The sequence below is a fragment of the Jaculus jaculus genome, chromosome 17 (genome assembly GCF_020740685.1).
Source record: "Jaculus jaculus isolate mJacJac1 chromosome 17, mJacJac1.mat.Y.cur, whole genome shotgun sequence".
Taxonomy (NCBI): Eukaryota; Metazoa; Chordata; class Mammalia; order Rodentia; family Dipodidae; genus Jaculus; species Jaculus jaculus.
In genome coordinates, this window is record NC_059118.1 from 15,499,741 (window position 1) to 15,527,220 (window position 27,480).

Sequence of the window (27,480 nt, forward strand, 5' to 3'; positions counted from 1 at the left end):
TTGGGCTTCTCAGGTGAGTGTGTTAGCCACTGAGCCATCTCTCCAGCCCTAAACCTTCCCTTATTCTTCACCCTTGGGCTTCAGCGCACAGTCCTGCCCACCTGTTGCTACCTGTCTTGTCGGGGCAGCAGGTCGCCCGGCCCAAGTCCCTCAATGTGGGAAGGAGGAACTTGAGGCCCAGCAAGGATGAAGGTTCTCTGAGGCCCACCTCTTGTATCTGGTGGTCTCACACTAGGACCACTATTTTTTTTTCTTATAAAAGTATTTTTTTAATAAATCGATGTATTTCAATGTTGTAACATGATAGCCGAACGCTATATCAAGGTAGCAAAAGTGAAGATTCCTGGTATTTTTATATAAACACTATGAATGACAGTATACGTGCATTCAACTTCACAAGAAATGATCTTCAGGTCCATGAAGATTCGTTGACAGCTGTACCACCTGTCGACAGGGGAGAGGTGCGTGTGTGGACTGAGCGGACAACAGAAAGGGGAGCCATCGAGCTGTGCCCTTAAGCCACACTGATGAAGGACGACAAGACGGTCAACTGCTGAAAACAACTCAGATGCTTTAAACTTAAGTCATTTAAAGAAAACAGCATGTATCGAAACTTCAGGGAATCTTACAGAACGGAGCCACAGGACGTGCATTACAGCCCTGAAGCAGTAACATGTTTCTACCCATTATGTGATAGAAGCAGCCATGGAAACAGAGTCCTGCGGCTGTCTGTGGTGTCGAATCTCCTCACATGCACGGTGCTATCAATGGACTAAAACCGGAATTCCCTGCTCTGTGCAAATGCTGGTGATGGGTAACACATGCTGTTGCTGTAGGACCACCATTTAAATAGCCCAAACTCCCAAAGCTTATGGGGCCCTGAGCCACAGTTTGGCTTCTCAGTCAAGGCACGGCCTGTCTCTGCTGTCCGTCCCGTAGGCGGGCCTCGGTGGTCACAGGCGTGTCGTTTCATGGGCCGTCTGCAGTCTGCTGGCGGTGAGTCAATCAGTGCCAGGTAAGTGACCCCTGTTATTTTTACACACACCTTCATCGAGGGGTCCTGCTGGGGCCACAGCTTGGTGGAGAGCTGCCACTCTCCCGCTCCAAAGCCTCTGAGAGACCGGTTTGACCCGGCGCTGAGCAAGGGAGGAGGCAGGTTTCCAGGAATCTTCTGCAGCTTGGAGTCCTCGGTTCAGAAGCAGTGAAACAGAAACGAGACAAACGAGTTTCGAGAAGCTGTGTTGTAAGAATTTCCATTGCAGCCCGGTGAACTGAGGCCAGACTTGGGGAAGGACTCCGGAGCTCCACAAGGTGGATGGGGAACTCTTTAGGGGCCCACTTTGTTTTTATTTTTTGCTTTTTCGAGGTAGGGTCTCACTGTAGCTCAAGCTGACCTGGAAATCACTCTGTAGTCGCAGGGTGGCCTTGAACTCACGGTGATCCTCCTACCTCTGCCTCCCGAGTGCTGGGATTAAAGGCGTGCGCCACCACGGCTGGCTGGGACCCACTTTCATTCAGAAGGGTGGCCCTGAGGCTGGATGGCTCATCAGGTAGAAATCGGGGCTCCTCACGCCATACCATACCGCTATAGGGTAAGGGGTCCTCGGGTCTTGGACCAGTGGCCAAGAGTTAGCCGCCAGCTGTGGTCATTCACCCTCCCCACGGTTGGAGCAGCATCTGGTGGTCCTCCTGTGAGGGGGCAAAAATGCCATCTTCTTTGAAAGCTGCCTCTGTAGTCCGCCCAGTGTTTGACTTGGGTGGCGGGGAGGAGGTGGGGAGCGCTTGCTACCCCAAAGTCCACGCGGCCCTTCAACACCATGCTGGGTCCAGGAGGGAGTCACGCTACCAGCGCTCCCTGGACACCCAGCGGCCAGGCAGGCGGCACAGCCTCATGTCTTCTTTCTGGATGTGCTCGTAACAGGACTGGAGAGAGAGACAGACAGATGAGGTTGGGGCCAGCTGCCCAGCCCACCCCCAGCCGCATGCTTGGACGCAGGGCCCCAAGACCAAGGCACCCATCTCCCTAGGCATGCCTCTGCCTCCCCTGGGGACTAGCTAGCCACATACTGCGGGGAAATGCGCTGCAACATGAAGGAACTGTGGGCTCACCCCCACCCTCTGAGCCAGGGCAGCATGAGGAGCACCTTGCGGACCCCGACTATGGAGACGCACAAGCCCAGATCTGCGCTTCGGCCGTCCATGCGGGCGTCTGTGCCGGCATGCGGCCGGCCCCCTCACCTCCAGGGCTGTGAGCAGGAAGTCGCACAGGCCTCCCGTGTGGATGGGGTCCATCATGTCACGGGTCAGGTGGATCTCAGCTCCCAGGTGCTGAATTCTGGAAAACACCCAGCGGCGGGGTCTGTCACCGACCGGCGCCATGCAGCGGGGGAGGGAGGGCGATGTGGGCCTGGGGAAGTCTGGGCACTTTGGGGAGGGGGCGGTTCCTCTCGGCAGTCATGGGATGCCCACCCCCCCAGGTGCCCTTCTGGGCCTCAGCTCCCACTCTGTCGGGATGGAACTGTTCCCAGACAGCAGAGACACCGTGGGATTGGGTTGAGAGGGGGTCCTGGCACCGGCCCGTGCCAGCTTCCCCCTGGGCTGGGACCCACCGGGCCCGTGATACGACGTAGATGAGCAGAGGAAGCAGGTCATCCATGGGCAGCTTGTGCTCCCTGCCCAGCACCCGTGACACCGTGGCCTCGATTTCCCCGTAGGTCTTCTCCAGCACTTCCAGCTTCTCCCGGGGATCCACTGTGGTGCTGCAAGCGGGGTGCAGCTCTAGGTCAAGGCCTCCGGCTGGTGGGGGGGGGGCTGGGGGAGGCTCAGTCCTTGGGGGAGGGAACAATACTCCCTCATCCCCGCTCCCCTCTGACACTCACATGAACTTCTGCAGGCACTCGGTGGCCGACAGGAAGCACTTGTCCCGGACTAGGGAGTGTCTCTAGGGGATGGGGGGAATGGAGAGGTGAAGCAAGGCGGAGGTTCCAAGGCTCCCGGGAGCATCACCCCCGCCCCATCGCTGCCCTGACAGCCGAGAGACCCAGGGCATGTCGCAGCTCCACGGTGGGGCTCATTTTTTATGCAGCTAGAAAATGGGAGAGCTGGGCTCCAGGGAACCGAGAGCTTCAACGCGGACAGGGAAGAGAATTACTGTAACGGCCAAAGGTCACCGGAGGCTGCCCAATGTCCATGGTTCCCAGACCCAAGGGTTTATTGAAATACTGTTTGCTCACTTTGCTCCCTGGCTTTCTGGCACCATTAGGTATGAGGTGGGTGGGGTTGAGGATGTGGATCAGTTGGCAGAATGCTTGCTGAGCATGTGCAAAGGCATGGGTTTCATTTCAAGAACAGCAACAAAAAAAAGTAAACAAGTGTGTGTGTGTGTGTGTGTGTGTGTGTGTGTGTGTGTGTGTGTGTTGTTGTTGTTGTTGTTATTGCTGCTGCTGCAGCCTTGACTGTGGCCATCTTATGAGGTGGGTCTGGTGTAGCTCGGTTTACACATGAGGAAATGGAGACTCAGAGCTCAGGAACGCTGCCAGTGGTCACAGCCAAGAGAAGCAGAGAGAGGGCTGGAGGGATGGCTTAGCGGTTAAGGCGTTTGCCTGCAAAGCCAAAGGACCCAGGTTCGATTCCCCAGGACCCACGTTAGCCAGACGCACAAGGGGGCGCACGCATCTGGAGTTCGTTTGCAGTGGCTGGAGGCCCTGGCGTGCCTATTCTCTCTCCCCCCACCCATCTTTCTCTGTCAAATAAATAAATAAATAAAATTTATTTTTAAAAAGACAGAAGCAGAGAGCCTGCTGTTGAGCCTGGTCATGGAGGAGCCACTGAGGCAGGAAGACAAGCTTGGTGTCTGCTCTCTCGCTCCCCCCCCACCCATCCTGTCTCAGAGGCTCCAGGACACTTGAGTGTCCCCTGGGGCTCTGTCCCAAGACACAGGCTCTCCTTCCTTGTTCTCTCACCTGATTGCTTGTCAGTCTGAGGTCCTTGAGGGGCCACAGGTGCCTGAAATTGGAGAGGTGGGATGGGAGTCTCAGGAGGTGAGATCTGAGCTCAGAGGGTACAGCTTGCTTCCTGTGATCCTTGCAAGGGTGTGCGTGGGCAAGGAGGAGGGAATGGGGCCGCCACAGCCTCCCCAGGTGTATCCACACAGCCTGAGACCACAGGAAGCTCGAGGGTCTTGGAGGAAATAACTGTCTATTGCTGGGTGACAAAGGCACCCTGGTCATCAGGGAGAACAGCTGAGTGCCCACCAGGGACAGTCAAGTACGCGCAGTATCCACCTAAGGAAGACTCTATGGTGGGCTGGAGGGATGGCTTAACGGTTAAGGTGTTTGTCTGCAAAGCCAAAGGACCCAGGTTCGATTCCCCAGGACCCCCGTAAGCCAGATGCATAAGGGGGCACATGTGTCTGGAGCTTGTTTGCAGTGGCTGGGGCCCTGGCACGCCCATTCTCTCTCTCTCTCTCTGTCAAATAAATAAATATATATTCTTTTTTAAAGGAGGACTCTATGGAGAAAGGATGTTTTAGAGATGGCAGAGGAGAGCAGGGGACCCTGGGGGATGGTGAGTACCTGCCTGAGCTCCTCCCCAAGGAGTCCTCAGTTTCCATTTGGGGGACCTTCCCTCCTCTACTCTGGGCCCAGGGCCTCAGTGGCGGATATGGAAGCAGGACTAATCAATCCCTGGCCACGTGGAAGCTGGATGCAAGAGCCACGCCCAAGCCAGAGAGACTCCAAGATTTCTGCTGGAGTTGAGGGGAAGGAAACGCCAACTGCCTCAGGGGACAGTGGAGGGACTGAGCCGCAAGGGAATCACTCTCTCACGGGGCTGCTGGCCATGGGTCTCATCACGAGGGAATGCCAACGGAGACAGCAAAGGTGTGTCCCTTTGCACACCTAGATCCAGCCCCACCTGAATGTGCTCTCTAGAGCCATGAGGTGCATACACCAATTAGCACACCCCACTTTTTTTTTTTTTTTTTTTTGCTTAAGTGTCTGCTACCCGACTCCCACCCCGGGTGTGGGAAGGCTTACTTCTGCACATCTAGGAACTCCAGCAGCCTGGTGTCTGGAAAGAGGCTGAGGTTGGCAATGCCCTGGCTGTAGAGACCATCTTCCCTTTCGTGGAGGAGCAGGTAGAGCGTGAAGAGCTCCGAGTAGAAGCTGGGCAGGACAAGGGGCAGCAGCAGCCCATGCACTTGAAAGTCCCTGAGACCCAACGGGTTGGAGATGTCACTGCCAGGGCCTCTCCTCAAGGAGCCAAGAGAGAACCCACTTCCTGGGTGGGCAATCTCCCCCGAGGTCCCTCCGCGCCTTCACCGCCCCCTCGTCCCGCCCATGCCCAAGGGCACCTTGCTCCTTCACTTGACCCTGAGAACCGATAAGCTCACGGGGCAGAATTTGTAACTCAGCGGGACTGAAAGCAAAACCAGGGGCCCCTAGGGACAAACAGGCTGCCACAAAGCTCTGATTAACTCTTCCAGGTGAGCCCAGCTGTCTGCCAGGATGCAGGGGGACGTCCTGTGTCTCCACTTCCCACGCCTCCCGCCATTCAGAGACAGAAAGGGGTCCCTGAGGACACGTGAGTGTCCAGGCCTGCAGCTGGTCCTCGGGCTGGCTAACTCCCGCACTACGTGACCTTAGGCTCATCTCTATGGGGCCTCGGTCTCCCCCTTGGTGCAGGGGAAGGAGGGAGCTTCTGTCAGCTGCTCCCCCTCCACACACCTGAGGGATGAATCTGAGAGGACACGTTTAGACCAAAGATGTGTCCAGTCCGTGGTGGCTCCACCCCCTCCCTAGTGGCTCCCAGGACTAAGGTCATGGGTTAGTGTGATGCAGGGTCAATGAACCGTAATTGGTAAAATATATACATATATATTATCAATTATGGTATATATGGTGTGAGTATGTGTGTGTGTGTGTGTGTATGTATATGTATTTATGTATGTGTGTGTGTGTGTGTGTGTATATATATATATATATATATATATACATATATATATCTTTTTTTTTTTTTTTTTGCGGTAGGGTCTCACTCTAGCCCATGCTGACCTGGAATTTTCTATGTAGTCTCAGGCTGGCCTCAAACTCAGTGATCCTCCTACCTCTTTCTCCCGAGTGCTGGGATTAAAGGCATGCGCCCACCATGCCTGGCCCTGAATAGCATATTATGCCCAGTGCTTCCCCCAGAAGGACTTCTGCCAACGGAGGGCACCAGGCACTGAGGGCAGAGCAGTCACCTTGTGTCGGCATCTTCATTCTCCAGGGTCTGGCCGTTCCGCTGTAAGGCGACCTTCAGCAGACCCCTGCAAGCCGACGAGAGGGGCCAGTTGCGCTGCCGCCCACGGAGCAGAGCTCAGTGACCAGAGGCGAGAGCAGGAAGCCCCAGAGAAGGAGGAATCAGCCCGTCTTTCCCAGCACAGCAGCTCCAAGGCTGGAACTAGACTGCGGAGGACGGAGGATCCTGACACCCCGGCAGCAACAAAACTCCTCCCCGTTAACATCCATTAAGGTCAAGGTCCTGCCTAGTGCAGGGTCTGTCCAAGGTCACACTGAGCCTGCACTGAGGGTAGAATTCCCCTGGAGTCGGCGCTCTGTCGAGGGCCTGGGTGTGGCTTGTTCTCTGGCTAAGGGCTGCAGAGGGCCATCTTCTGCCTTCCTTCCTATCTTTGTTCCTTGTCGTCATACCAAGCAACTTCTAGTCCTCCAGTTTTGCATGGCTTTCCTTTTTTTTTTCCCCCTTTGGTTATTCGAGGTAGGGTCTCGCTCTAGACCAGAGCTGAGCTGGAATTCACTATGTAGTCTCAGGGTGACCTCAAACTCACAGCGATCCTCCTACCTCTGCCTCCAGAGTGCTGGGATTAAAGGCATGCACTGCCATGCCTGGCTTTTCCACCCACCTTAAAAAAATTATATATATATATATATACATACATACATATATATATATACATATATATACATACACACACACACACACACACACATATAATTTTTTGTTTTTTCGAGGTAGGGTCTCACTCTAGCTCAGGCTGATCTAGAATTCACTTTGCATTCTCAGAGTGGCCTCACGGTGATCCTCCTACCTCTGCCTCCCAAGTGCTGAGATTAAAGGCGTGCACCACCACGCCTGGCTAAAAATAATTTTTAAATATATTTATTTATATATTTTCAAGGAGAGAGTGAGAGAGCGAGCAAGCAAGAGAGAGAGAGATTGAATGGGCACGTGAGGGCCTCCAGCCATTGCAAATGAATTCCAAACACACCCAGGGCCACTTGGTACATCTGGCTTGACATGGGTACTGGGGAACTGAACCTGGGTCACTAGGCTTTGCATGCAAGCACCTTAACTGCTGAGCCATCTTCCTAGCCCCCACCCACCTTTTTTTTGGAAAAAGTATCTCCCACTGGCCTGAAACTCACCAATCAGGCTAGACTGCCTATCCAGTACGTCCCCGGGATCTACCTATCTCCACCTCCCCAGAGCTGAGGTGACAGGAGTATACCGCCACCCTGCCCTGCATTTGATGTGGGTACCAGGGTTCAAGCTCAGATCTTCATACTTGCACAGCAATAGCTACCCACTGGGCTATCTCCCCAGCCCCCTGTGGTCCCAGGTTGAATGAGGCCTGGGGTAGAAACACCAGGCAGAGCTGAGACTTGAAAAGGGCCAGCGCCAGTCAGTCTTGAGGCCATTGCCCGGTGCACGGGCTCACCTGTAGGCAGCCCAGAGTTCGTGGGCATGCTGCTTAACCTCCTCCTGAGCCAGTCCCTGGAGATGCTTGTTGGCCCCAATGCCCGCATACGTCGCCTGGAAGGTCAGCATCAGTGTCCGCAGCAGCTTGCCCAGGGGGTGTCGGGAGTTGCTCAGAGCCTGGGCCAGCAAGAGGGCGACAGAGAGACACATTCGGTACCAGGGTCCTGGAGCACCACACTCCCAGACCTGCCTCCCCGATGGCTCCCATTTCTTAGATGGGAAGACCCTCTGAGGTCCAGCAGCGCCGAGGGCCTGTCCCCTTCGGTTAGCCCTGGGCGCTGAGGAATGGGAGCCCTCGCCCAGCCCAGGGCCCTCACCTTCCTGAGGTACTTCTGCAGGGCCTTGGGCTCCTGGTGCCGCAGCAGCTCCTGCAGGGTGTCTTCCGTGCTGCCCGCACCGTCCTCGGGGTGGCTCCTGGGGCACCATGGACAGTGTCCCTCACCCACCCCTGGGCCAGACCCATGCCCAGGACCTTCCCTGACCCTCTCTGACCTGTGGGCTGCCCGGGAGGGCTGGGCTCACCTCTCGCAGCACAGGTACTCCTGTGGCCTGCGCAGCTGTCGAGAACTGGGCACGTCGAAGCCCAGGAGCGCCTCCTGCAGGTGCCTGGGGCAGCCAGCGCCCACGAAGTCCCGGAAGGGGCCGTAGACTCCCTGCCAGCGGCTCTCCACGGGGAAGGCACCCAACCCCAGCTGCCTGTGATGGGGGCACGGTGATACCGGAGAGTGGGGAGGGGTGAGACATGCAGACGAGAAGGAGCTGACCTCCAAGGTACCATGAGGAGGAAGGGGGAGGGACAAAAGCATGTGCTCTATGATGCACAAGAGTCAGGGCTAGTAGCTCTGCAAAGCTACAGACAGAAGGGCGGGAGGGCCTGGAGTCCCGGGGGGCCACGTCCAGACAGCTGGTGACGAGGGGGGACCAGTGGGTTCGGGGAGATGACTCAGTGCGTAAAGCTGAGTTCAGAACCCCAGAAACCACACAAATGCCGGGAGTGGTGGTAGGGCCCCATAGTCCCAGGGTTTGGGAAGCACAGACAGGGAATCTCTGGGGCTCACTGGCCAGCTAGGCTAGCTGAATCAGCAGAGTCTGGGTTCAGCGACAGGCCGTATCTCAATACATCCGTAAGGTAGAGAGTGACTGAGGAGGAGGACACCTTATATCAACTTCTGGCCACACACACACACACACACGTACACATAGAAAGAGACTGAGAGGGCCAGAGAGATGGCTTAGCAGTTAAGGTGCTTACCTGCGAAGCTAAAGGGCCTGGGTTTGATTCCCCAAGACCCACGTAAGCCAGATGCACAAAGTGGCACATGAGTCTGGAGTTCGTTTACAGCAGCTGGAGGCCCTAGCGTGCCCATTCTCTCTCTCTATTTGCCTCTCTTTCTCTCAAGTAAGTGAAAATAAAAAAATAAAGAGTGTGAGTGTGTGTGAGAGAGAGAGAGAAGAGACAAGTGCTCTCCACAGAATTCCTGCTCCGTTCCTTCCCGTGGTCAGTTCTGCGTGGCTAGAAGGCTGAGGCCTGGACTGGGCTTGTGCGTGTCTAAAGAAACAGTGTCTCACAAACGGCCCTGCCAAGTTATGTCCCCCTCACAGGATACTCCATACCAGCAAAGTCCCGAGGGATCAGTATCTTCTCCACTCCTGCTGCCAGAGAGGAGGAGCACGTGGGGATGGCGGGTCAGTGAGTCTACTGTAACCTCTCCTCACAGCAGAAATGCTACTGGGGACCACTTTCCACTAAACCTGACACTCACACGGATTCCTTCTTCAGTGCATACCAAGTCTTTCTGAACAGTCATCACTTGAGCCATAAATTAACTAACTCCATCTTCATAGGGAAAAAGAAGAAAAATGTCTCTCCCTCAATAAGATGAGTGACAGGCATTCCACTTAGAAAGTCTCCATCCTGGGCTTGGCTGCCAAGAAGTCAGAGTCAAGCGAAGGGGTGGCCATAACTGTTTTGGGGCCAATTTGCCAATTTATATCTCATAAGGTCAACACAGGATTCTATTTTCTATCTTTTTTCTTTTTTAAAAAATATTTTATTTTTGTTTATTTTATACATAGAGAGAGGAGAAGAGAGAAAGAGGCAGACAGACAGACAGACAGATGATAATGAAAGGGTCCTCTAGGGCCTCCAGCCACTACAACCTAACTCCAGATGCATGCGCCGCCTTGTGCATCTGGCTTGCATGGGTCCTGGGGAATTGAACTTGGGTCCTTTGCCTTTGCGGACAAATGCTTTAACTGCTAAGCCATCTCTCCAGACCTTCTTTTTATAAAAAAAAATATTTGCAAGCAGAGAGATACGGGGAGAGACAGAGAAAATGGGTGCACCAGGGCCCCTAGCCACTACAAGTGAACTCAGGATGCACGTGCCACTTTGGACAGCTGGCTTACATGGGTACTGGGGAATCGAACCCAGATCACTAGGCTCTAGAGGCAAGCACCTTAAATGCTGAGCCATCTCTCCAGCTCCTAGTTTCTAATTTTTTTTCTTATGCATTTAGTTCAGAAATTGTGTTGTATCCTTTCTAGGAAAAAAAAATAGTCAAAGTAAAGCTTGCAAATCATATCTTGGGGAGCCCGGGAATGTTGACAGAATGCTCATCTGGCATGCCGGAGGACCTGGGCTCAATCCCCAGTACCATACACAAGAACATCTAACAGACGCTTCCCCCCACCCCAGCTTTATAGTATGAATCTTGTTCACACAGCCCTCAATTCAGCCTCTGGCTGAAGGGCCCCGGGGCTCTCAACTCCCAGTACTGAGCCCCTCTGCTGAGCCCCGAGTCCTTGGCTGGGAAGAGACAGATAATGCCAGGTCCTCACCTCTTGCGGGCGCTGCTGGGGTCAGGCGGGAGGGCAGCCGTGTCCAGCACTCCCTGGGTGTACAGTCCTTTTCCTACCCCACTGCCGAACGCGCCCTCCAGCGTGAAGCCATTGGGGAAGGTGACCTTGCCCTGGGAGCAGAAGGAGGCAAGGGTGCTCACAGGGGTCGGAGAGCGACTTCCGCCCACCCATTCCACCGTGTTCCCGAGGGGCTGCAATGTTCTCCCTCTGCAGAGGCCCTGCCAGCGGCCGTGCCCATCTCTGCTGTGGCGCTGGGTGGGTGGGTCCAGAGGAGGACTTGCTTGCAGCCTGGGACTGCATCCTCTGCAGTACAGCTGCTCCCCGACCATGCACCAGACCTTCCTGCCCTTCTCAATCCAGATCCGTCCCTAAGTGTCCAAAGGTGGGGCAGCAACATACAAAGGGCAGTGACCCCCTCCCCCCCACCCAAGGACAGCTATCCAAAGCTTTAGTGGTGGTGATGGTGGTGGAAGGGGATGGCTGGAACACAGCCAAAAAGCCACCTTTTTTGGGGGGGGGTTTCAAGGTAGGGTCTCACTCTCGCTCAGGCTGTCCTGGAACTCACTCTGTAGTCTCAGGGTGGCCTCGAGCTCCAGGCGACCCTCCTACCTCTGCCTCCTGAGTGCTAGGATTAAAGGTGTGTGCCGCCACGCCCAGCAACCTTTCTTTTGTTTGGTTTGGTTTGGTTTTGGTTTTTCGAGGTAGGGTCTCACTCTAGCTTAGGCTGACCACCTTCACTTACCGGACACAAGGCAAGTCCTCCAGCCTGCTGCATCAAATCAGAATTCTGTGACAGGGTCATGGACCCCTTGGCCACCATGGAAGTGGGAGAGGTCTCCCCTAGCCACCCACCCCTCTGCCTGTTTTCTCAGCTCTGAGCCCAAGAGGAAGACGAGAAGTGGCCCCTGTGGTCTCTGGAGTCTGTGTGTGTGTGTGTGGGGGGGTAATATGTGGAGAGCCTCACCTTTCCCGAGAATGTCAGATCTCTGGTGAATGTACCCTCATAGAGGGAGTCGTCCTCACAAAGCAGGATGCCAGGGCCCTTGGAAGGAAGCGGGGAGCAGGGAGGGTGGGTGAGATTGGCCAGGTCGAAGGTCAGACACTAACCCCTGGGGACAGGGCTCTGAGCCCTGGGACTCTCCTGCTGGGACGACTGTACCCACTCCCATGAAACCCTGTCCTTAGGTTTCGCCTAACAGACCCTCAGGGCTGGCTCCTGCCCCAGCAGCCCCTTCAGGAAGGCCCCCCACCATGCTCAGGAAGTGCTGGTTTCCGCAAAGACGGCCATCCTGGCTTCCCTGCCACGGCCTTGGACCTTCAGGACCAGTGGGGTTTCCTTGCCGCCACGACTGCTGGGGAAGTTCACGGCCCAATGGGTGACCACTCATGTTCAACTTCTTTTTTTTTTTTAATTAATTAATTTAGTTATTTGAGAGCGACAGACACAGAGAGCGAAGGACAGATAGAGGGAGAGAGAGAGGAGAGTGGGCGCACCAGGGCTTCCAGCCTCTGCAAACGAACTCCAGACGCGTGCGCCCCCTTGTGCATCTGGCTAACGTGGGACCTGGGGAACCGAGCCTCGAACCGGGGTCCTTAGGCTTCACAGGCAAGCGCTTAACTGCTAAGCCATCTCTCCAGCCCATGTTCAACTTCTTTCCGAGTCTTTTTCGTGTGCCTATTCTAGCCTTTCCTTCCGCTATCCTCAGGTCACCTTCAGTCCATTTTACAGAAGATGGCGCCTAAACAAAGTCAAATACGAGGTACGGTCCCCCTCGCCCCCAAGACCCTGGCCAGTGAGGCAAGAGCCAGAGGTCCAGGCTCAAGGGATGTAGGTTTGATATCAGTCTGCCACTCAGGATGACGTGACATCAGGCAGGTTCTGTCTGTAATTAATAGGCAGGTGGCATTCACACACTAGAGATAATGACATTGACATAGAGATAGTGGCTACATATGTTTCGTTCTTTTTTTGTTCTTTTTTTTTTTCAAGGTAGGGTCTCACTCTGGCTCAGGCTGACCTGGAATTCACTATGTAGTTTCAGGGTGGCCTAGAACTCACAGCAATCCTCCCTACCTCTGCCTCCTGAGTGCTGGGATTAAAGGCGTTCTTTTTGTTTGTTTGTTTTTTGTTTGGTTAAGACAGAGTCTTAAGGGCTGGAGAGATGGCTTAGCGGTTAAATGCTTGCCTGTGAAGTCTAAGGACCTTGGTTTGAGGCTCCATTCCCCAGGACCCACGTTAGCCAGATAAACAAGGGGGCACACGTGTCTGGAGTTCATTTGCAGTGGCTGGAGGCCCTGGCGTGCCCATTCTCTCTCTCCCTATCTGCCTCTTTCTCTGTCTGTCACTCTCAAATAAATAAATAAAAATAAATTTTTTTTTAAAAAGACAGAGTCTTGGGCTGGAGGGATGGCTTAGTGATTAAGGCGTTCACTTGTGAGGCCTAAGGACTCATGCTTGATTCCCCAAAACCCATGTAAGATACACAAGGTGGCACATGCATCTGGAGTTTGTTTGTAGTGGCTAGAGGCCCTTGAACACCCATTCTCCTCTCTCTCTCTCTGCCTCTTTTTCCCTCCCTCTTCCTTCCTTCCTTCCTTTCTTCCTTCCTTCCTTCCTTCCTTCCTTCCTTCCTTCCTTCCTCCCTCCCTCCCTCCCTCCCTCCCTCCCTCCCTCCCTCCCTCCCTCCCTCTCTCTCTCTCTCTTTCTTTCTTTCTTTCTTTTCCTTCTCTCTCTCTCTCTTAAATAAATAAAGCATATATTCTTAAAGGGACAGGGTCTCATATAGACCAGACTGGCCTCTAACTTGTTATGTAGCCAAGGATGCCCTTAAACTTCTGATCCTTTAGCCTTCACACCCAGAGTGCTGGGATTATAGGCCACATCACCGTGTATGTAATGCTAAGATGAAACCCAGGGCTTCATCCATGTTAGACAAACACTCCACCAACTGAGCTACATCCCCAGCCCCTATATACTTCCTTCTTGCTAGTTTGAATTTAAATCAGCTCTATTGCAGAGGGGGAAACTGAGGCTGTGGTCTGACCAAGACGTGGGTAGCAGAGTTGGACATCGCTCTTTGCCCGGCCTTGGCTCAGCTTCGGGCACTCAGTGTTACTACTCACAACCATCTTGTCCCCCAGGAAGGTGCCCTGGTAGCAAACGCCCGACTGGGTGACCACGACCCCGGGGCCATGACGCTGGTCAGCTTGCCACATGCCGATGTAACGCTCACCCCTGAAGGAAAAAGGGGGTGTGAGAGAGGCAGCTCAGAATGGTCTCCCTGTGCCTTCATGGGTCATGGCAGGGGACAGATAAGGAGAGTGACACACGGCGAGTGAGGTCAGGACCCCAAGGGAAACAGTGGCAGGGGAAGGAGACTCGAGGTACCCCAACCCCCATAGGTGGCAGGAAGCACTGAATGGGGGTGCAATGGAGATGGGAGCGCAGGACAGATTTGGGGCTTTGCTCAGCAGTCCAGAAGGCTGACAAACTTACACCCTAACAGGCGTAGGCAGCACTCACCTGTCGCGGTCCTCCTCAATGCCGTAGCCGTTCCTCTGGCCCCTCTTCCAGTGGCCCGTGTACCGGAAAGGCTGGGGGGCCTGGGGTGCACTGTCAAGGATGCCAAAGCCATGGCGCAGACCCTTCTGGAAGTAACCCCTGTAGACCTCATCAGTGCCGTACCTGGAAAAGACCGCCAACGGCTAGCTTCGCCCCGCAGAGCCTGGCCTGGAGGACACCCCTCTCCTGAGCGTCCCCCCGTCACCCTCACTGGTCAAGCGTCACTTACTCACAGATGCCATAGTCGCACATGATGCCTTCCCTCCAGTGGCACTTGTAACAGTCAAATTTGTCCTCGGAGGCCTGGGGCACCAGGCGGATGCCAAAGCTGACCGCATGGTTGGATGGGGTTCGAAGTGAATGGCAAGGCCACCAACCTTCATGGCCCTGAGCTGATATTCCCATCACGCCCTCCTCCGTGCCACCCAGCTGTCCCTGCCTCCAAATAGCTGCTCAGGTGATACTGAGGACCTCAGAGGTGTGCAGCCTGCCCTCCCCCATCTTCTTCCAGGACACCCCTCCTTCTACCAAGACTCCCTCCCACACCCCGGGCAGTCGGCTGAATCACTATTTCCATGACCCTGGGCCGAGATTCACTCCCTATTTGGGCAAAGGTTCCCCTTGGGCATCTATGGGCGAGAGGAACTGGGCCATCTGGCCAGTAGGCTTTTGTTTGAGGTTTGGTAACGTGGGATGGGCCCAGCTGGAGGCAGCTTCCCTACCCCATCACACACGCCAGCATCCACGCCTAGCGGCCTTACCCATGTTCCAAGCCCTGAGAGAAATCCCCGACGTGATTCTGCCCATTCGGCCACTTCAGGGTTCCCCTAGAGCAGGGGAAGGGGTGCAGTGTCAGGCCACCAGACCCATATCCAGATAGCCTCGGCCACAGACCCTTCACAGAGGAACCCCCCCCCATCCCGAGGACCTCCCTCCAACTGGACCCACGGAAAGCCTCTAGCCCAGTCCACTCTTGGCACAATGGAGCCAGTAGCCTCATGGGGCACTTGTGGGCCACTCTCTCCACTTCCATGAGGAGACCTCTGGGGACATCTACATTCCCCCTTTCTCTGGACCTACAGGAAGCTCTGAATGAAACCTTAAGCTCCAGTCAGTGGGATTTTGACTGATGAAGCATTCATCTTTTTGTTCATAGGCTATCTTCACCCACTTCTAGAAGTAGTAGAAGGGCTATTAAGAACTATGGAGGACTGGAGATATGGCTCAGCATTTAAAGGTGCTTCCTTGCAGAATCTGAAGGCCTGGGTTTAATTCCCCAGTACCCATGTAAAGTCAGATGCACAAAGTGGCACATGAGTTGGGAGCTCCTCTGCAATGGCAACAGGCCCTGGTGTGCCCATTCTCTCTCTCTTTTTAAAAAATTTTAAAAATATTTATTTATTATTTATTTGACAGAGAAAGAGGGAGAGAGGGAGAGAATGGGCGCGCCAGGGCCTCCAGCCACCGCAAACGAACTCCAGATGCGTGCGCCCCCTTGTGTATCTGGCTAACGTGGGTCCTGGGGAATCGAACCTGGGTCCTTTGGCCTTGCAGGCAAATGCCTTAACTGCCAAGCTATCCCTCCAGCCCCCCTCTCTCTTTTTTTTTAGCCTATTGTTTGCCTGTCTGTCCGTCTATCTGTCTATCTATCTCTGCTTGCAAATAAATAAAATGTTTTGGGAAAAAAGAACTATGGAAAACACATCCTTGAGACCTTGACATATTCTGGGCCAGAAGCCATCCAGCGGTCTTAAGAAAGGCTTAAGATGGCTTAGCGGTTAAGGCGTTTGCCTGCAAAGCCAAAGGACGCAGGTTCGATTTCCCAGGACCTGCGTTAGCCAGATGCACAAGGGGGTGCATGCAAAAGAAAAAAAAAAGAAAGGCTCTGAAGGACCAGCAAGATGGAGCCACTGACCACAGAGATCCCAAAGACAATGAGACAGGCCTCTAGGGTACTGACCATCCCCCTGGGCTCACAGACCTCCTGGTCACTCACGTGCCATGGGGCTTGGCCCGGTACCACTCGCCTTCATAGGTGGCCTGGAAAAGACGGCCCTCGTGGCGGAAGGTGTAAGCCACACAGCGGCAGGCAGGAGACACCGGAGATTCCAGGCCTGACCCCAGCACGGGGAAGTCCTTCTTGCCACGCAGGGCCTGGCACACGGCCAGGGTCACCTTCCCCTGCCAGACCGCCTGTTGGGGACAGGAAGGCAGTAGATGGGTCACTGTTTGACTCAAACCCAAAATCCTGTGGGCAGCTTAGGAACAAGTCTAGCTGGAAGGCTGCGCAAGGCCATGGGGCAGAGGCCAGCTCAGGCCCCAGTTCTGCCCAGGTAACAGAAAATTCCTGCTTGGATCGGGCGAGGTGGCACACGCCTTTAATCCCAGTGAGGCAGAGGTAGGAAGAGAGCCATGTGTTCGAGGCCAGCCTGAGACTACATAGTGAATTCCAGGTCATCCTGGCTAGAGCGAGACCCTACCTTGAAAAACCAGAGGGGGAAAAAAAAAGAAAAAGAAAAGAAAGAAAAGAAAATTCTTGATTAACTGATACCCTTATTCCTGATCCCAGGCTGACCCCTGATCTCCTCTGAGCCAGAATCCTGTAAGGCTGGCATTCTGACCACCCCTCCATTGTTCCCTGACCCATACTGCATCCCCATTCACCTGGCTCTGGGGGTCCATGGCACAAAAGGAGAACTCTTCTTCAGGCGTGAGGATGTGAAACATGCACCTAGAACAGAGTCCGGGGCTGAGGACCTGGGTGGCCGCTAGCAGGTGCGGGCAGATGTCGTGAGATGAAGGGACAGAAGACCGTGGGTGTCCATGGAGAGGGGTCACTCACCTGTCCTCCCCAGGATCCACCCACACCAGCTTCAAGTCAAAGGTGCGGATGTTGTGGCCCTGGAAGAAAAGGGGCATAGGTGTCACCCAAAGCCCAGCCCAGAGGACCACCATTCCTTGGGGAGGTCGCCCCCTACACCAGTCCCTGTGACTTCCGGTGGCTGAGCCCAGTACTCCACCCCTGTCTTGTTCTATTGTTGCTGCTATACCCAAGGGGGGGATCCTGTTTCCTTTCCCACCCCAGAGGCTGGCCAGGCACCTGGGCCAGTCTCCCCGACCCTGAGTGACTGCTAGAATATTCTGGAAATACAGCCATTCCCCCGCTGCAAACTTCCAAGGCTTCCCCTGTTTAGAGACCCAGACCTGTTACGGAGCAGGAAGCACTGGACTCGCCAGGCATGAGGGGCCCACGCGCCCCTACTCTGCACCCTGCTCCGCCACCACGCCCTCATGTGCCTGCCGCAAGTCCCTCACCGCATCCTCGCCCCCGTCACTTCTACCTAGAGGGCTACCCTGTTCTGAGCCAGGCGGAGCATCCTGTCCTACCGGGTGAGCTCATAACCTCCCAAAAAATTCAAGCAGGCTGCTCCCTGCTTCCTGGCTAGGAGAAGAGCAGATCGGGGACAAAAGAGGGTCCAGCCGAAACAAGGGCATTTGCAAAGGCCCGGAGGTGGAGTGATGATTAAGATGGGAATGCAACTTGACAGGATCTAGAATCACTTAGACAAATCTGTGGTCATGGCTGGAAGTTTCTAGACGGGATTCATTGAGGTGGGACGATCTACTCTATTTTTATTTATTGCACTGTAGTTTCTTCAGGTTTTTGTTTTTTTTTTATGTTTGAAGTAGGATCTCACTCCAGCCTAGGCTGACCTGGAACTCACTCTGCAGTTCCAGGCTGGCCTCAAACTCACAGAGATAATTCTACCTCTGCTTCCTGAGTGCTGGGATTAAAGGTGTATGCTACCACGCCTAGCTTTTCTCTTTCTTTCTGTTCTTTTTTTAAAATTTAGAATCTATTTATTTATTAGAGACACACACACAGAGAATGGGCACGCCAGGGCCTCTGGCCACTGAGAACGAACTCCAGATGCATGCGCCACCATGTGCATCTGGCTTACGTGGGACCTGGAGAATTGAACCTGGGTCTTAGGCTTCGCAGGCATGAGCCTTAACCACTAAGCCATCTCTCCAGCCCTTTTTTTCTTTTTCTATTTTTGGTGAGGAGAATTATTCTAAATGTGAGCTGTGCCATCCTATGGCCTGAAGACCTAGACTGAACCAAAAGGAGAAAGGGGGCTAGAGAGATGGCTCAGTGGATAAAAGCGTTTGTTGTGAAACTCTTAGTACCTGAGTTCATATCCCCAGACCCCATGAAAAGCCACTGGAAAGGAACTCCAGACACATGTGCCACCTGGGCATCTGGCTTAGGTGGGTACTGGGGAATCAAACCTGGGTCTTTTGGCTTCACAGGCAAGCACCTTAACCACTAAGCCATCTCTCCAGCCCCCAAGTTACAAATTTTAATGAAACACCTGAGTCAGAGGCTAGAGTGATGGCTAAGCAGTTAAGGCACTTGCCTGGGAAGCCTGAAGAACCAGGCTCGATTCCCCAGGACTCACATAAGCCAGATGCACAAGTGGCGCATGTATCTGGAGTTTGCAGTGGCTGGAGGCCCTGGCATGCCTGTTCTCTATCTTCCTGCATCTCTCTCTATCATTCTCTCATAAATAAATAAATAGCCAGGCATGGTGGGTGGCACACACCTTTAATCCCAGCACTCGGGAGGCAGATGTAGGAGGATTGCTGTGAGTTCGAGGCCACCCTGAGACTACGTAGTGCATTCCAGGTCAGCCTGGGCTACAGTGAGACTTTACCTTGAAACTAAAAAAATAAAATATAAATAAATGCATTAAAAACACCTGAGTCTATTGGGGGACACAACGTTTAACTACCACACTTACATTAAACAATAAATGTTCAAAAGAAGAAAGCACCATGAATGCCAGCATTCACTGCTTTTGCTCCTGACTGAGGATACAATGTGACCTGTCACCTTGTGCCCCGTCTCAGTGCCTTCCTGCCATGATAGATGATCCCTTCCAACAGCGAACCAAAGTGGACGCTTCCTTCCTTAAGTTGTTTTTGTCCCAGCAACAAGAAAAGTAACATAGGTAGGGAAGGCCTAGCAGTTTGGGATTAGCACCTCCAGTGAACGGGATGTGAAGTTGAGAGTGTGAGGGGAACTCAGACTAAATCAGAGCAAACCCCGAACTAGGCTGACGTTCTGAGGCAGAGGAGACATTGCTGTGGCAATCACAGGGACCTCTTGAGTGGGGCTAAGGTTACTGACTCCTTCTGAGAGGCCAAAGCTGCTTCTATAGTGTGTTTTTTTTTTTTAATTTTTAATTTTTCTTTCTTTGAGAGAGAGAAAAATAGGCAGGGAGGGAGGGAGGGAAGGAGAGAGAGAGAATGGGCACACCAGGGCCTTCAGCTGCTGCAAACAAACTCCAGATGCATGTGCCCCCTTGTGTGCATCTGGCCTACGTAGGCCCTGGGGAATTGAACCTGGGTCCACTGGCTTTGTAAGCCACTTAGCCACTAAGCCATTTCTCCAGCTCCGTGGTGGGTTTTCTCCCGGAAGCCCTGAGCCACAGGCTCAGACTTCCCACCTGGGCCTCGGCGTGATCGGTTCCACGTGGGACAAACTTATTTTCAACGACCTCACATTTCAGATGAGGGAGCTTAGGGGAGACGTTGGGCCAAGCTCACCTCAGACCGCTCCCCCAAAGCTCACTCCTTCACGGCACACTCTGGGTGGCCCTGTCTCCCCTCCACCCCCCACTTTCAGACCCCCAAGCTCCCCGAGCCCATACTCTCATTCTCAGCCCTCGCCTCTTTCCCACTCAGTTCTCAACCTGATCCCACAGCTCCACCTCGGCCCACCTCCTCCGCACCCCCTCCGCTAACCTGCAGCAGGACGAGGGTGTCATCGAAGAGTAGCACGCGCTCAGCCCGCAGCGGGGTGACCGTCACGGGGACGTCGTAGCTGTCCTGCAGGAGTCGGTGACTCGGAGTGCAGAGAACATCCTGGTGGGGTGGAGGAGGATGCATGAGCCTTGGGCACCCCCAGCCCCCTACAGGCTGCTGGTCTGTCCCCTCCCATGCCCCCTGGAAGCCCCTCCGGCGGCCTGGTGCACCCCTGGGTCGACGCATTCACCGATGCTTTGAGATGGGGAGCCATTCCTGGGAAGGCCAAGCAGGGCAGAATAACTTCTCTCGGGAGCTCCCCTGGGCCATCTCCACACGCTATCCCAGCCGGCCCCTGGCATCCTCACTCAGTATGCTACAACCTCTTCCTCCTGTGGCAATTAAGGGTCCCTCGACCCTGGATGCCTCTCATGTCCTCTCAGACCACAAGGACTCTCCTTCCCACAGGGGCAGTACATGACATGACATGTAGTGATATCAAGGTGCCATGAGGGACACCAGCAGAGAGAAGGTCAGTTTAGCTCCCTGTTCAGACTAGGACCAAGATCAGTCCAGCAGCTGGCTGAGAATGGCTGACAGTCACCAGGTTTGGCCATTGATCTTCCTTCCAAATGGGAAGACTGAGGCAGGGAGCCATTCAGTCCATCCAGGAACCTCATTCTTCCCTCCCCCCACCCCATACAACTTTTTATTTATTTTTTTTGTTCATTATTTATTTATTTATTTATTTGAGAACGACAGACACAGAGAGAAAGACAGATAGAGGAGAGAGAGAGAGAATGGGTGCGCCAGGGCTTTCCAGCCTCTGCAAACGAACTCCAGACGCGTGCGCCCCCTTGTGCATCTGGCTAACGTGGGACCTGGGGAACCGAGCCTCGAACCGGGGTCCTTAGGCTTCACAGGCAAGCGCTTAACCACTAAGCCATCTCTCCAGCCCCAACTTTTTATTTTTAATGCGAGAGAGAGAACTGGTGTGCCAGGGCCTCCAGCCACTCTGCAAGTGAACTCCAGATACGAACCTTGCGTCCCCTTGTGTGTTTGACTCACGGGGGACCTGAAGTGTCAAACCTGGGCCCCTAGGCTTCGCAGGCAAGCGCCTTAACTGCTAAGCCATCTCTCCAGCCCAAGAACCTCATTCCTACATCCAGTGTGGAACATCCTTGTCTGACCGCTCCAAAGTCTCAGACTCACCCTCGGCCGGCTGCTCAGGGTGTGCCACAGGGCTTGGGTGGCCTCCGCCTGGTCCAACGCCTGCCTCATGAAGGACTGTAGGTCCCCAAAGAGGGTGACTGCGTGCATGACCAGTTCCTGGGCAGGGTGATGCTGTGGAAGGACAAGGCAATGGTGGGGAGGGGGTGAGCTGATGGTCTTGGCAGCTGCTCTCAACTCTTTGATGGTTAAGCTGCCCCTGATCTGGCCCAGCTGGTCAGGAGGCCCGGACTTAAGCCAGAATTTACCCCTTTCTTTTTCTTTCTTTCTTTCTTTTTTAATTATTTGAGGGGGGGGGGAGAAGAAGAGGCAGATATATAAAGAGAATGGGCACTCCAGGGCCTCCAGCCACTGCAAATAACTCCAGATGCATGTGCCCTTTGTGCATCTGGCTTACGTGGGTCCTGGGGAATCGAACCAAGGTCCTTAGGCTTCACAGGCAAACGCCTTAACTGCTAAGCCATTTCCCCAGGCCAATTTACCCTTTTCTGATAGGTCTCTTCTGAGGGCAGGAAGGGGGCTTGAAGGTGCTTCCAGAGGAGTCAGGTCATTTCAGTGACCCTCCTTGCGTGACCCTGCGCCGTATGTTCTCACGCCCAGAACAAGATCCCGCACCCGCTCTTTGGGTCTCGGCTGCCCCACCAGGGCAAGTTATATGTCCTTAGGGTAGGACCAGGACCCACAGAGATTCCCCAGGGCAGGGCTATGGCCCCAGGCCCCCCCCCCCCCCGTTACCTGGTTTCCTCCAAAGCCGCACGGTGGCACCTACCTCCTCCAGGGTGTCCCTGAGGCTCAGCAAGAGGAGCACGTACTGCTGCACGTGCCTGGCATGGGGCTGGCTGAGGGCCTGGCCCAGCGCGGTGCCCATCGAGCCCTCGGAGGTCAACCACAGCAGCTGTCGCAGGGCCTTCCGCTGGCTCTGCCAGTACCTGCTGCGAGGAGGAAGGGTCGCCTTCAGCCGTCCCAGAGCCACACTGTCCTCCATCACGCCCTGCTCCCCACAGTCCCCGCCCTGCATCCCGTCAGCTCCCTTCCCGGAGACGTAACAGTGTCTACAGAAGGGGGCAGAGGAAGGAGGGCTGCTGCGAGTTAACGGCTGGCCTGAGACTACACAGTGAATTCCAGGTCACCCCGGGCTAGAACGAGACTGTACCTCAACGGAAGAAAGGAACAAATAAATAAATAAAGGAAGGAAGAAAAGAAAGAAAGAAAGAAAAAAGAAAGAAAGAGAGAGAGAGAGAAAGAAAGAAAGAAAGAAAGAAAGAAAGGGAGCTGGAGAGATGGTTGAGCTGTTAAGGTGCTTGCCTGTGAAGCCTAAGGACCCAGGTTTGACTCCCCAGAATCTACATAAGCCAGACGTACAAGGAGGCAGGTGGCACATGCATCTAGAATTGGTCTGCAGTTGCTAGAGGCCCTGGCATGCCCATCCTCTCGATATATAACTGCCCCTTCTCTCAAATGAATAAATAAAATATCTTTTTTTTTAAAGAAATAATAGGGCTGGAGAGATGGCTTAGCGGTTAAGCGCTTGCCTGTGAAGCCTAAGGACCCCGGTTCGAGGCTCGGTTCCCCAGGTCCCACGTTAGCCAGATGCACAAGGGGGCGCACGCGTCTGAAGTTCGTTTGCAGAGGCTGGAAGCCCTGGCGCGCCCATTCTCTCTCTCTCCCTCTATCTGTCTTTCTCTGTGTGTCTGTCTCTCTCAAATAAATAAATAAATAAAAATTTAAAAAAATATTAAAAAAAAGAAATAATAAAGGAGAAGGGGACCATTAACTCTTGACACCTGAGTGGCAGGCTATGGCATCTCAATCTCACTAGCACCCCCACCTCCTTAGGGGGCCACCGGGGCATCCCCAGGCTCACCTCCTCTTCTTCGTGGACTTCTGGAAGGTCTGCGCCACCATGCAGTCAGTATAGGCCTCTATGTACCTACGGGTAACACTGGGTCACACTGCAAGCCCAGCTCCCGACTCACACACTGCCCCTGCCCTTCTGGGGTCCCCGGATCTCACCCACTGGCACAGCTGAAGCCCTAAGGACCCAAGTCACAGGGATACAGACACTAGTGACTTGAAGTCCCAATCCAACGAGACAGTTGTGCCTCACAGGCCTGTCCCCCGGGAGGCCCCCAAACCACCAAGCCAACACCCCAGCCTTAAGGAGTCCCACTCCAGATGAGTCGTAAGGATGGGCGGCACAGGTGGCACTAAGGCCAGATACCAGCGTGCCCGTGGGGGGGGTGTCTTACTCCTTGTGGGCCTGTACGACACGGTCAGGTCTACACAGTAGCTCCAGGGTCTCCAAACCAACGCAGGATGGGCTGTGCAGCCTCGCCCCCAGTGAGCGGAGGCTCTGTTCTGTCACGTCCCACAGCTGCTGGGCACTGGTGTGCAGATGTTGCACAAGATGCAGACACTCCTGGCTGTGGGGCTCAGGGGACTCTGGGTCTGGGGAAATGGGGGACACAGCCACACTTAGTGGGTGCTGCAGCCAAGCGCTACAGCCCTGGGGCCCACAGCACCTAGAGCTCCTCGGGAGACAGGCAGGCTGAGATAGGGGATTGCATGTGGGTCTCTCCTCAGTCAACTGAGGCAACGGTACTCATCTTGGGGAACCAAGGTCACTAGCAACGGGACTCAGATGCAGAACATGGAGGCTGTAGGGTTCGGGCCATTTCACTCACTGATGCACCCAACAAGCTTTGAGAAGCAAGCGCCAGCCCGAGGTCACTTAAACCCCGACGGACACAAGCTCTATGTGTCCTGCCTTCTAGCCAGGGCATTTTGCCAGCACCATCAGGAACCCTGGGTGAGGGCCACATGAAGGGTGTCTCTAGGCACGTGGTCCCTCGGGATCGATCCCCCTTTGAGAAGGGAATGGCCAGCCCCTGGTGGCCGGGACCTGAGTTCCATCAATGGATGGCAGCCCCAGGCTCCACCTGAGGCTGAGAGAGCTGTGGGTCAGAGAGTCTCCAGCAGGGCAGGCCTTCTGTGGCCACAGCACCATGCTCATGTTACCTACCTTCCCACCTAAGGCTGACACTCACCGGCTTCAAGCAGAGGCTGCAGGATGAGGCTGGTGGTGTAGGCGAGGGTGGCTGAGAAGATCTCCTCCAGCCGAAGCAGGGCTGTTTCCTCAGGGCTGCACATGGCCAGGAAACTGGGTGCAGCGCCTCCTGGTGAGGATACCGTCACAACCCGAGAACATGGTGGGATGCAGGGCTATGACCAGTGCCCGGAAGCAAGGCCCATGACCACCCACATCAGAACTGTGCCCTGAGCCCAGCTGGGACCTCTCCCTCCCTGGGCCAACCGAGGAGAGGGCTGAGCACAGAGAAGGGAGTACCCCTTTTTTACCCAAGAGTATGTCCTCTTCAAATTCAGTTCTGGCCCACTCCAACACCAGCCATGGATCCAAGAGTCCAGGGGACTATTTGGTGGTGGCTCTAACCTGGCCACCTTTCCACTGAGTCTCTGTCCGGGGACTCTGCGGTCTTTGGAAAAAGGGACATGTTATCAGAAAAGCCTAATGTGGGGCTGGAGACATGGCTCTGTGGTTCAAGGTGCTTTTTTGCAAAGTCTGGTAGCCTGGATTTGATTTCCCAGTACCCAACTTAAAGCCAGATGCACAAAGTGGTGCATGTATTTGTAGTTCTGTTACAGCAGCAGGAGGCTCTGGCACGCCCCCAGTGACTCACTTTCTCTCAAAAATAAATAAATAAAGTAAGTAAGTAAGCCAGGCATGGTGGCACACACGTTTAATCCCAGCACCCAGGAGGCAGAGGTAGGAAGATCACTGTGAGTTCGAGGCCACCCTGAGACTCCACAGTGAGTTCCAGGTCAGCCTGGGCTAGAGTGAAACCCTACCTCAAAAAACAAAAATAAAAATAATAACAAAGAAATAAAGAAAAGCCTAGCATGTCCTGATGGCCTTAGGGCTCCCGGTCACCCAATAGGGCAATTAGGGGGTGTCAGAGGGTCCTGGTAGAGCTTAGGACTCCCAGGGAATTGGCTTTGGAGCGGAGCAGGGCGGGAACCTCAGCAGTCTGGCCCAGGCCCAGGCATTCCTGCCCCACCTTTCCTGCTGCTGCAGCTTGGGGAGGGAGAGGTTATGGGAGCAAGAGGCAGGAAGAGGAAGAGACTGGATGTTCAGCTGCAGCCATACCCACAGGCCCACACGGCAGTCCAGTGCCCCCGGGGTCCCCTCGTTCGGCTCAGGCTAACCCGAAGAGTCCAGCCATGGGGCCGGGGTATGGCAAATGGCCTGGACCCACCATGATGTGATTCCAGGAACTGATGGGAGTGAAAGTCTATTCTCCGTGGCTTTGAACTACCCGGGGGGACCCGGCCCGCATGTCACTTGCTCTTCACAGGAGCGGCATCTTAGCCCCACGATGCCCCCACTGATCCCTAGCCCTGCCCCTGTCTGGACCTGTCTGTCACCCCTTCTTGAGACGGACTAGATCAGAGCATTTCAAATTACTGTAGTTACTCCTCAAAAGAACAGTCAGTTATTTGAGAGCAACAGGCAGAGAAAGAGGCAGACACAGAGAGAGAGAGAGAATGGGCGCGCCAGGACCTCCAGCCACTGCAAACGAACTCCAGACGCGTGCGGCCCCTTGTGCATCCGGCTAACGTGGGTCCTGGGGAATCAAGCCACGAACCGGGGTCCTCAGGATTTACAGGCAAGTGCTAAGCCATCTCTCCAGCCCAAGAATCACCATTCTTGGGAAACTGGGTCACACTTTCCAGCAGAGAAGATGGAAGTTGAACAAGGCAGTAGGAGAGGGAAAACTGCACTGGAGGCAGAATCTGGCGTGGTGGCCCACAGGGATACAGGCTTGAAGGCTCATCCCAGAGGTTAATGAGGAGAGTGTAAAGCCAGGGGCGAGGCCAGACATGAATGTGCAAAAGTATATGTCTGCAGGAAAATGACAAGTCCTGAAGCAGTTCAGCAGAGGTACGCCCCTCCACAACCCCACGGCCCTCCAGTCAAGGGCATGGCCACCTAACCCTCTGCCCCCTCCCAGCTCCAGGCTCCTTACTGGTAGACTGAGTACAGTAGGGAAACTGAGGTATGAGAAGGCCAAGAGGACCCAGACACCCCATCTGTGCAGCATACTCAGGGTTCAGACCCAGGCCTCTGGCTCTCAGCTCCACCAGGCGCGCCTGCCAGGCCAGGTAGCTCAGAGAGGCTGGGTGACTCACTGAGGCCCACAGGGAGTCGCTGGCAGGGACTGGTCTCCCATCTGATCCCCAGCGAGCTTGATGCTCACCATGGGGTGGGATGATGAGTCCAGAACTAATGGGGCGTGCATGGGTGAGTCAGCTACTGTCTCCGTGGACACCTAACCTGCCCCCCCCCCTCTGCATTCCTGGCACCTGTTTACACTAACCTGCTCCTGAGGCTGGTGAGTCCTCTGCCCTTTCCCAACCCTGTGGTCTGTCAGGCCCCTCCGCCACACCCCATGGCACTCTGGTATTTCCGGCTCTGGATGGGCAAGGAGTTTGTGTCTGGTGTGGACAAGGAGACCTTTTCCTTGTCTGCCCTGGAAGTCCCTTAATCAAGCAAGCACCTTCCGTCCCCAGAAGTCTCTTCTTCAATCAACACGCTCAGTGGACAGTGGAGAGAGAGAAGAGAGAGAGACCACCCAAGGGAGTCACACCTGTCCTCTCCATCTCCACTCCCAGCCTCTGTCGGCAGCAGCACGCTGGCCCTGGCCCTCGGGTGCTCTCAAACTTCCCTCCCCCTCTCTGCAGCCCCGTATGTAGTTAGTGTAGTCTTTCCGCCCTGGCACCGGGAGTTCCAGCAGCCAGGCACCCGTCCGCCCCGCTCTCGGGCGGGCAATGCCACTTCCCTGGCTTCTCTTCCTGGCCTTTCCGCCCGGACCCGCCGTCACCTCCTCTTGGCAAGCCTTCCCCAGGCAGGCTGAGGCCCCTTGGCCCTTAGCACCCCGGGAGTCCAGGTCACGAGCCTTGCAGGAGGTGGTGGTGCGGACCACGCTGCGTGGCCAAGCCCGGGCCTGAATCGTGTGACCACGCAGCGCGGGGTGCGGCGCGGCGGGGGGGGGGGAGGGACTTGGAACAAACTCTCACGCAGTGCCCGGGGCGTGAGTGCCACCGGGCTGGGGACGGAGGGATCGCGAGGCCCGGTGAGGAGGTCAGCGCCCCCCCAACCCCCACCCGGCCGCGGAGAGCTTCGGGACAGCGCGCCCCGCCCCCAGCCGCGCGCCCTTACCTGCGCGCCCGCCGCGGTG

The 27,480-nt window shown here is 54.9% G+C and overlaps 1 protein-coding gene across 3 annotated transcripts; it reads right to left on the reverse strand.

The window, feature by feature from the left end:
* Positions 1-27,480, reverse strand: Als2cl (ALS2 C-terminal like). Of its 3 annotated transcripts, none has more exons than XM_045136800.1 (27): positions 27,462-27,480; positions 24,581-24,717; positions 24,271-24,399; positions 23,473-23,671; positions 23,088-23,153; positions 21,993-22,155; positions 21,206-21,337; positions 19,994-20,113; positions 17,025-17,083; positions 16,847-16,913; positions 16,179-16,375; positions 14,944-15,009; positions 14,412-14,510; positions 14,144-14,305; positions 13,744-13,855; positions 11,585-11,662; positions 10,600-10,730; positions 8,281-8,454; positions 8,076-8,172; positions 7,718-7,875; positions 6,242-6,307; positions 5,037-5,210; positions 3,963-4,005; positions 2,880-2,941; positions 2,610-2,759; positions 2,239-2,335; positions 1-1,923 (listed from the first exon to the last, which is right to left on the reverse strand). In XM_045136800.1, exons 3-27 carry the CDS (start codon positions 24,371-24,373, stop codon positions 1,843-1,845), a joined length of 2,856 nt encoding a protein of 951 aa, XP_044992735.1. In that variant the 5' UTR covers positions 24,374-24,399; positions 24,581-24,717; positions 27,462-27,480; the 3' UTR covers positions 1-1,842. The 3 variants fall into 3 exon arrangements, with proteins under 3 accessions (XP_044992735.1, XP_044992734.1, XP_044992736.1); XM_045136799.1 differs by lacking the exon at positions 27,462-27,480 and adding an exon at positions 26,620-27,217; XM_045136801.1 differs by lacking the exons at positions 1-1,923; positions 27,462-27,480 and adding an exon at positions 26,620-27,221 and having other exon boundaries at positions 2,610-2,751.

Bases quoted from the DNA above. Each gene is read 5' to 3' on its own strand.
- Als2cl (XM_045136800.1), bottom strand. From the start codon at position 24,373: ATGTGCAGCCCTGAGGAAACAGCCCTGCTTCGGCTGGAGGAGATCTTC. The intron at 21,338-21,992 runs GTAGGTGCCACC...GTCCTTCCACAG, and splicing joins TCAGGGACACCCTGGAGGAG to CATCACCCTGCCCAGGAACT. The intron at 15,010-16,178 runs GTGAGTGACCAG...CCCCTGCTCTAG, and splicing joins CGGGCCAAGCCCCATGGCAC to GGGAACCCTGAAGTGGCCGA.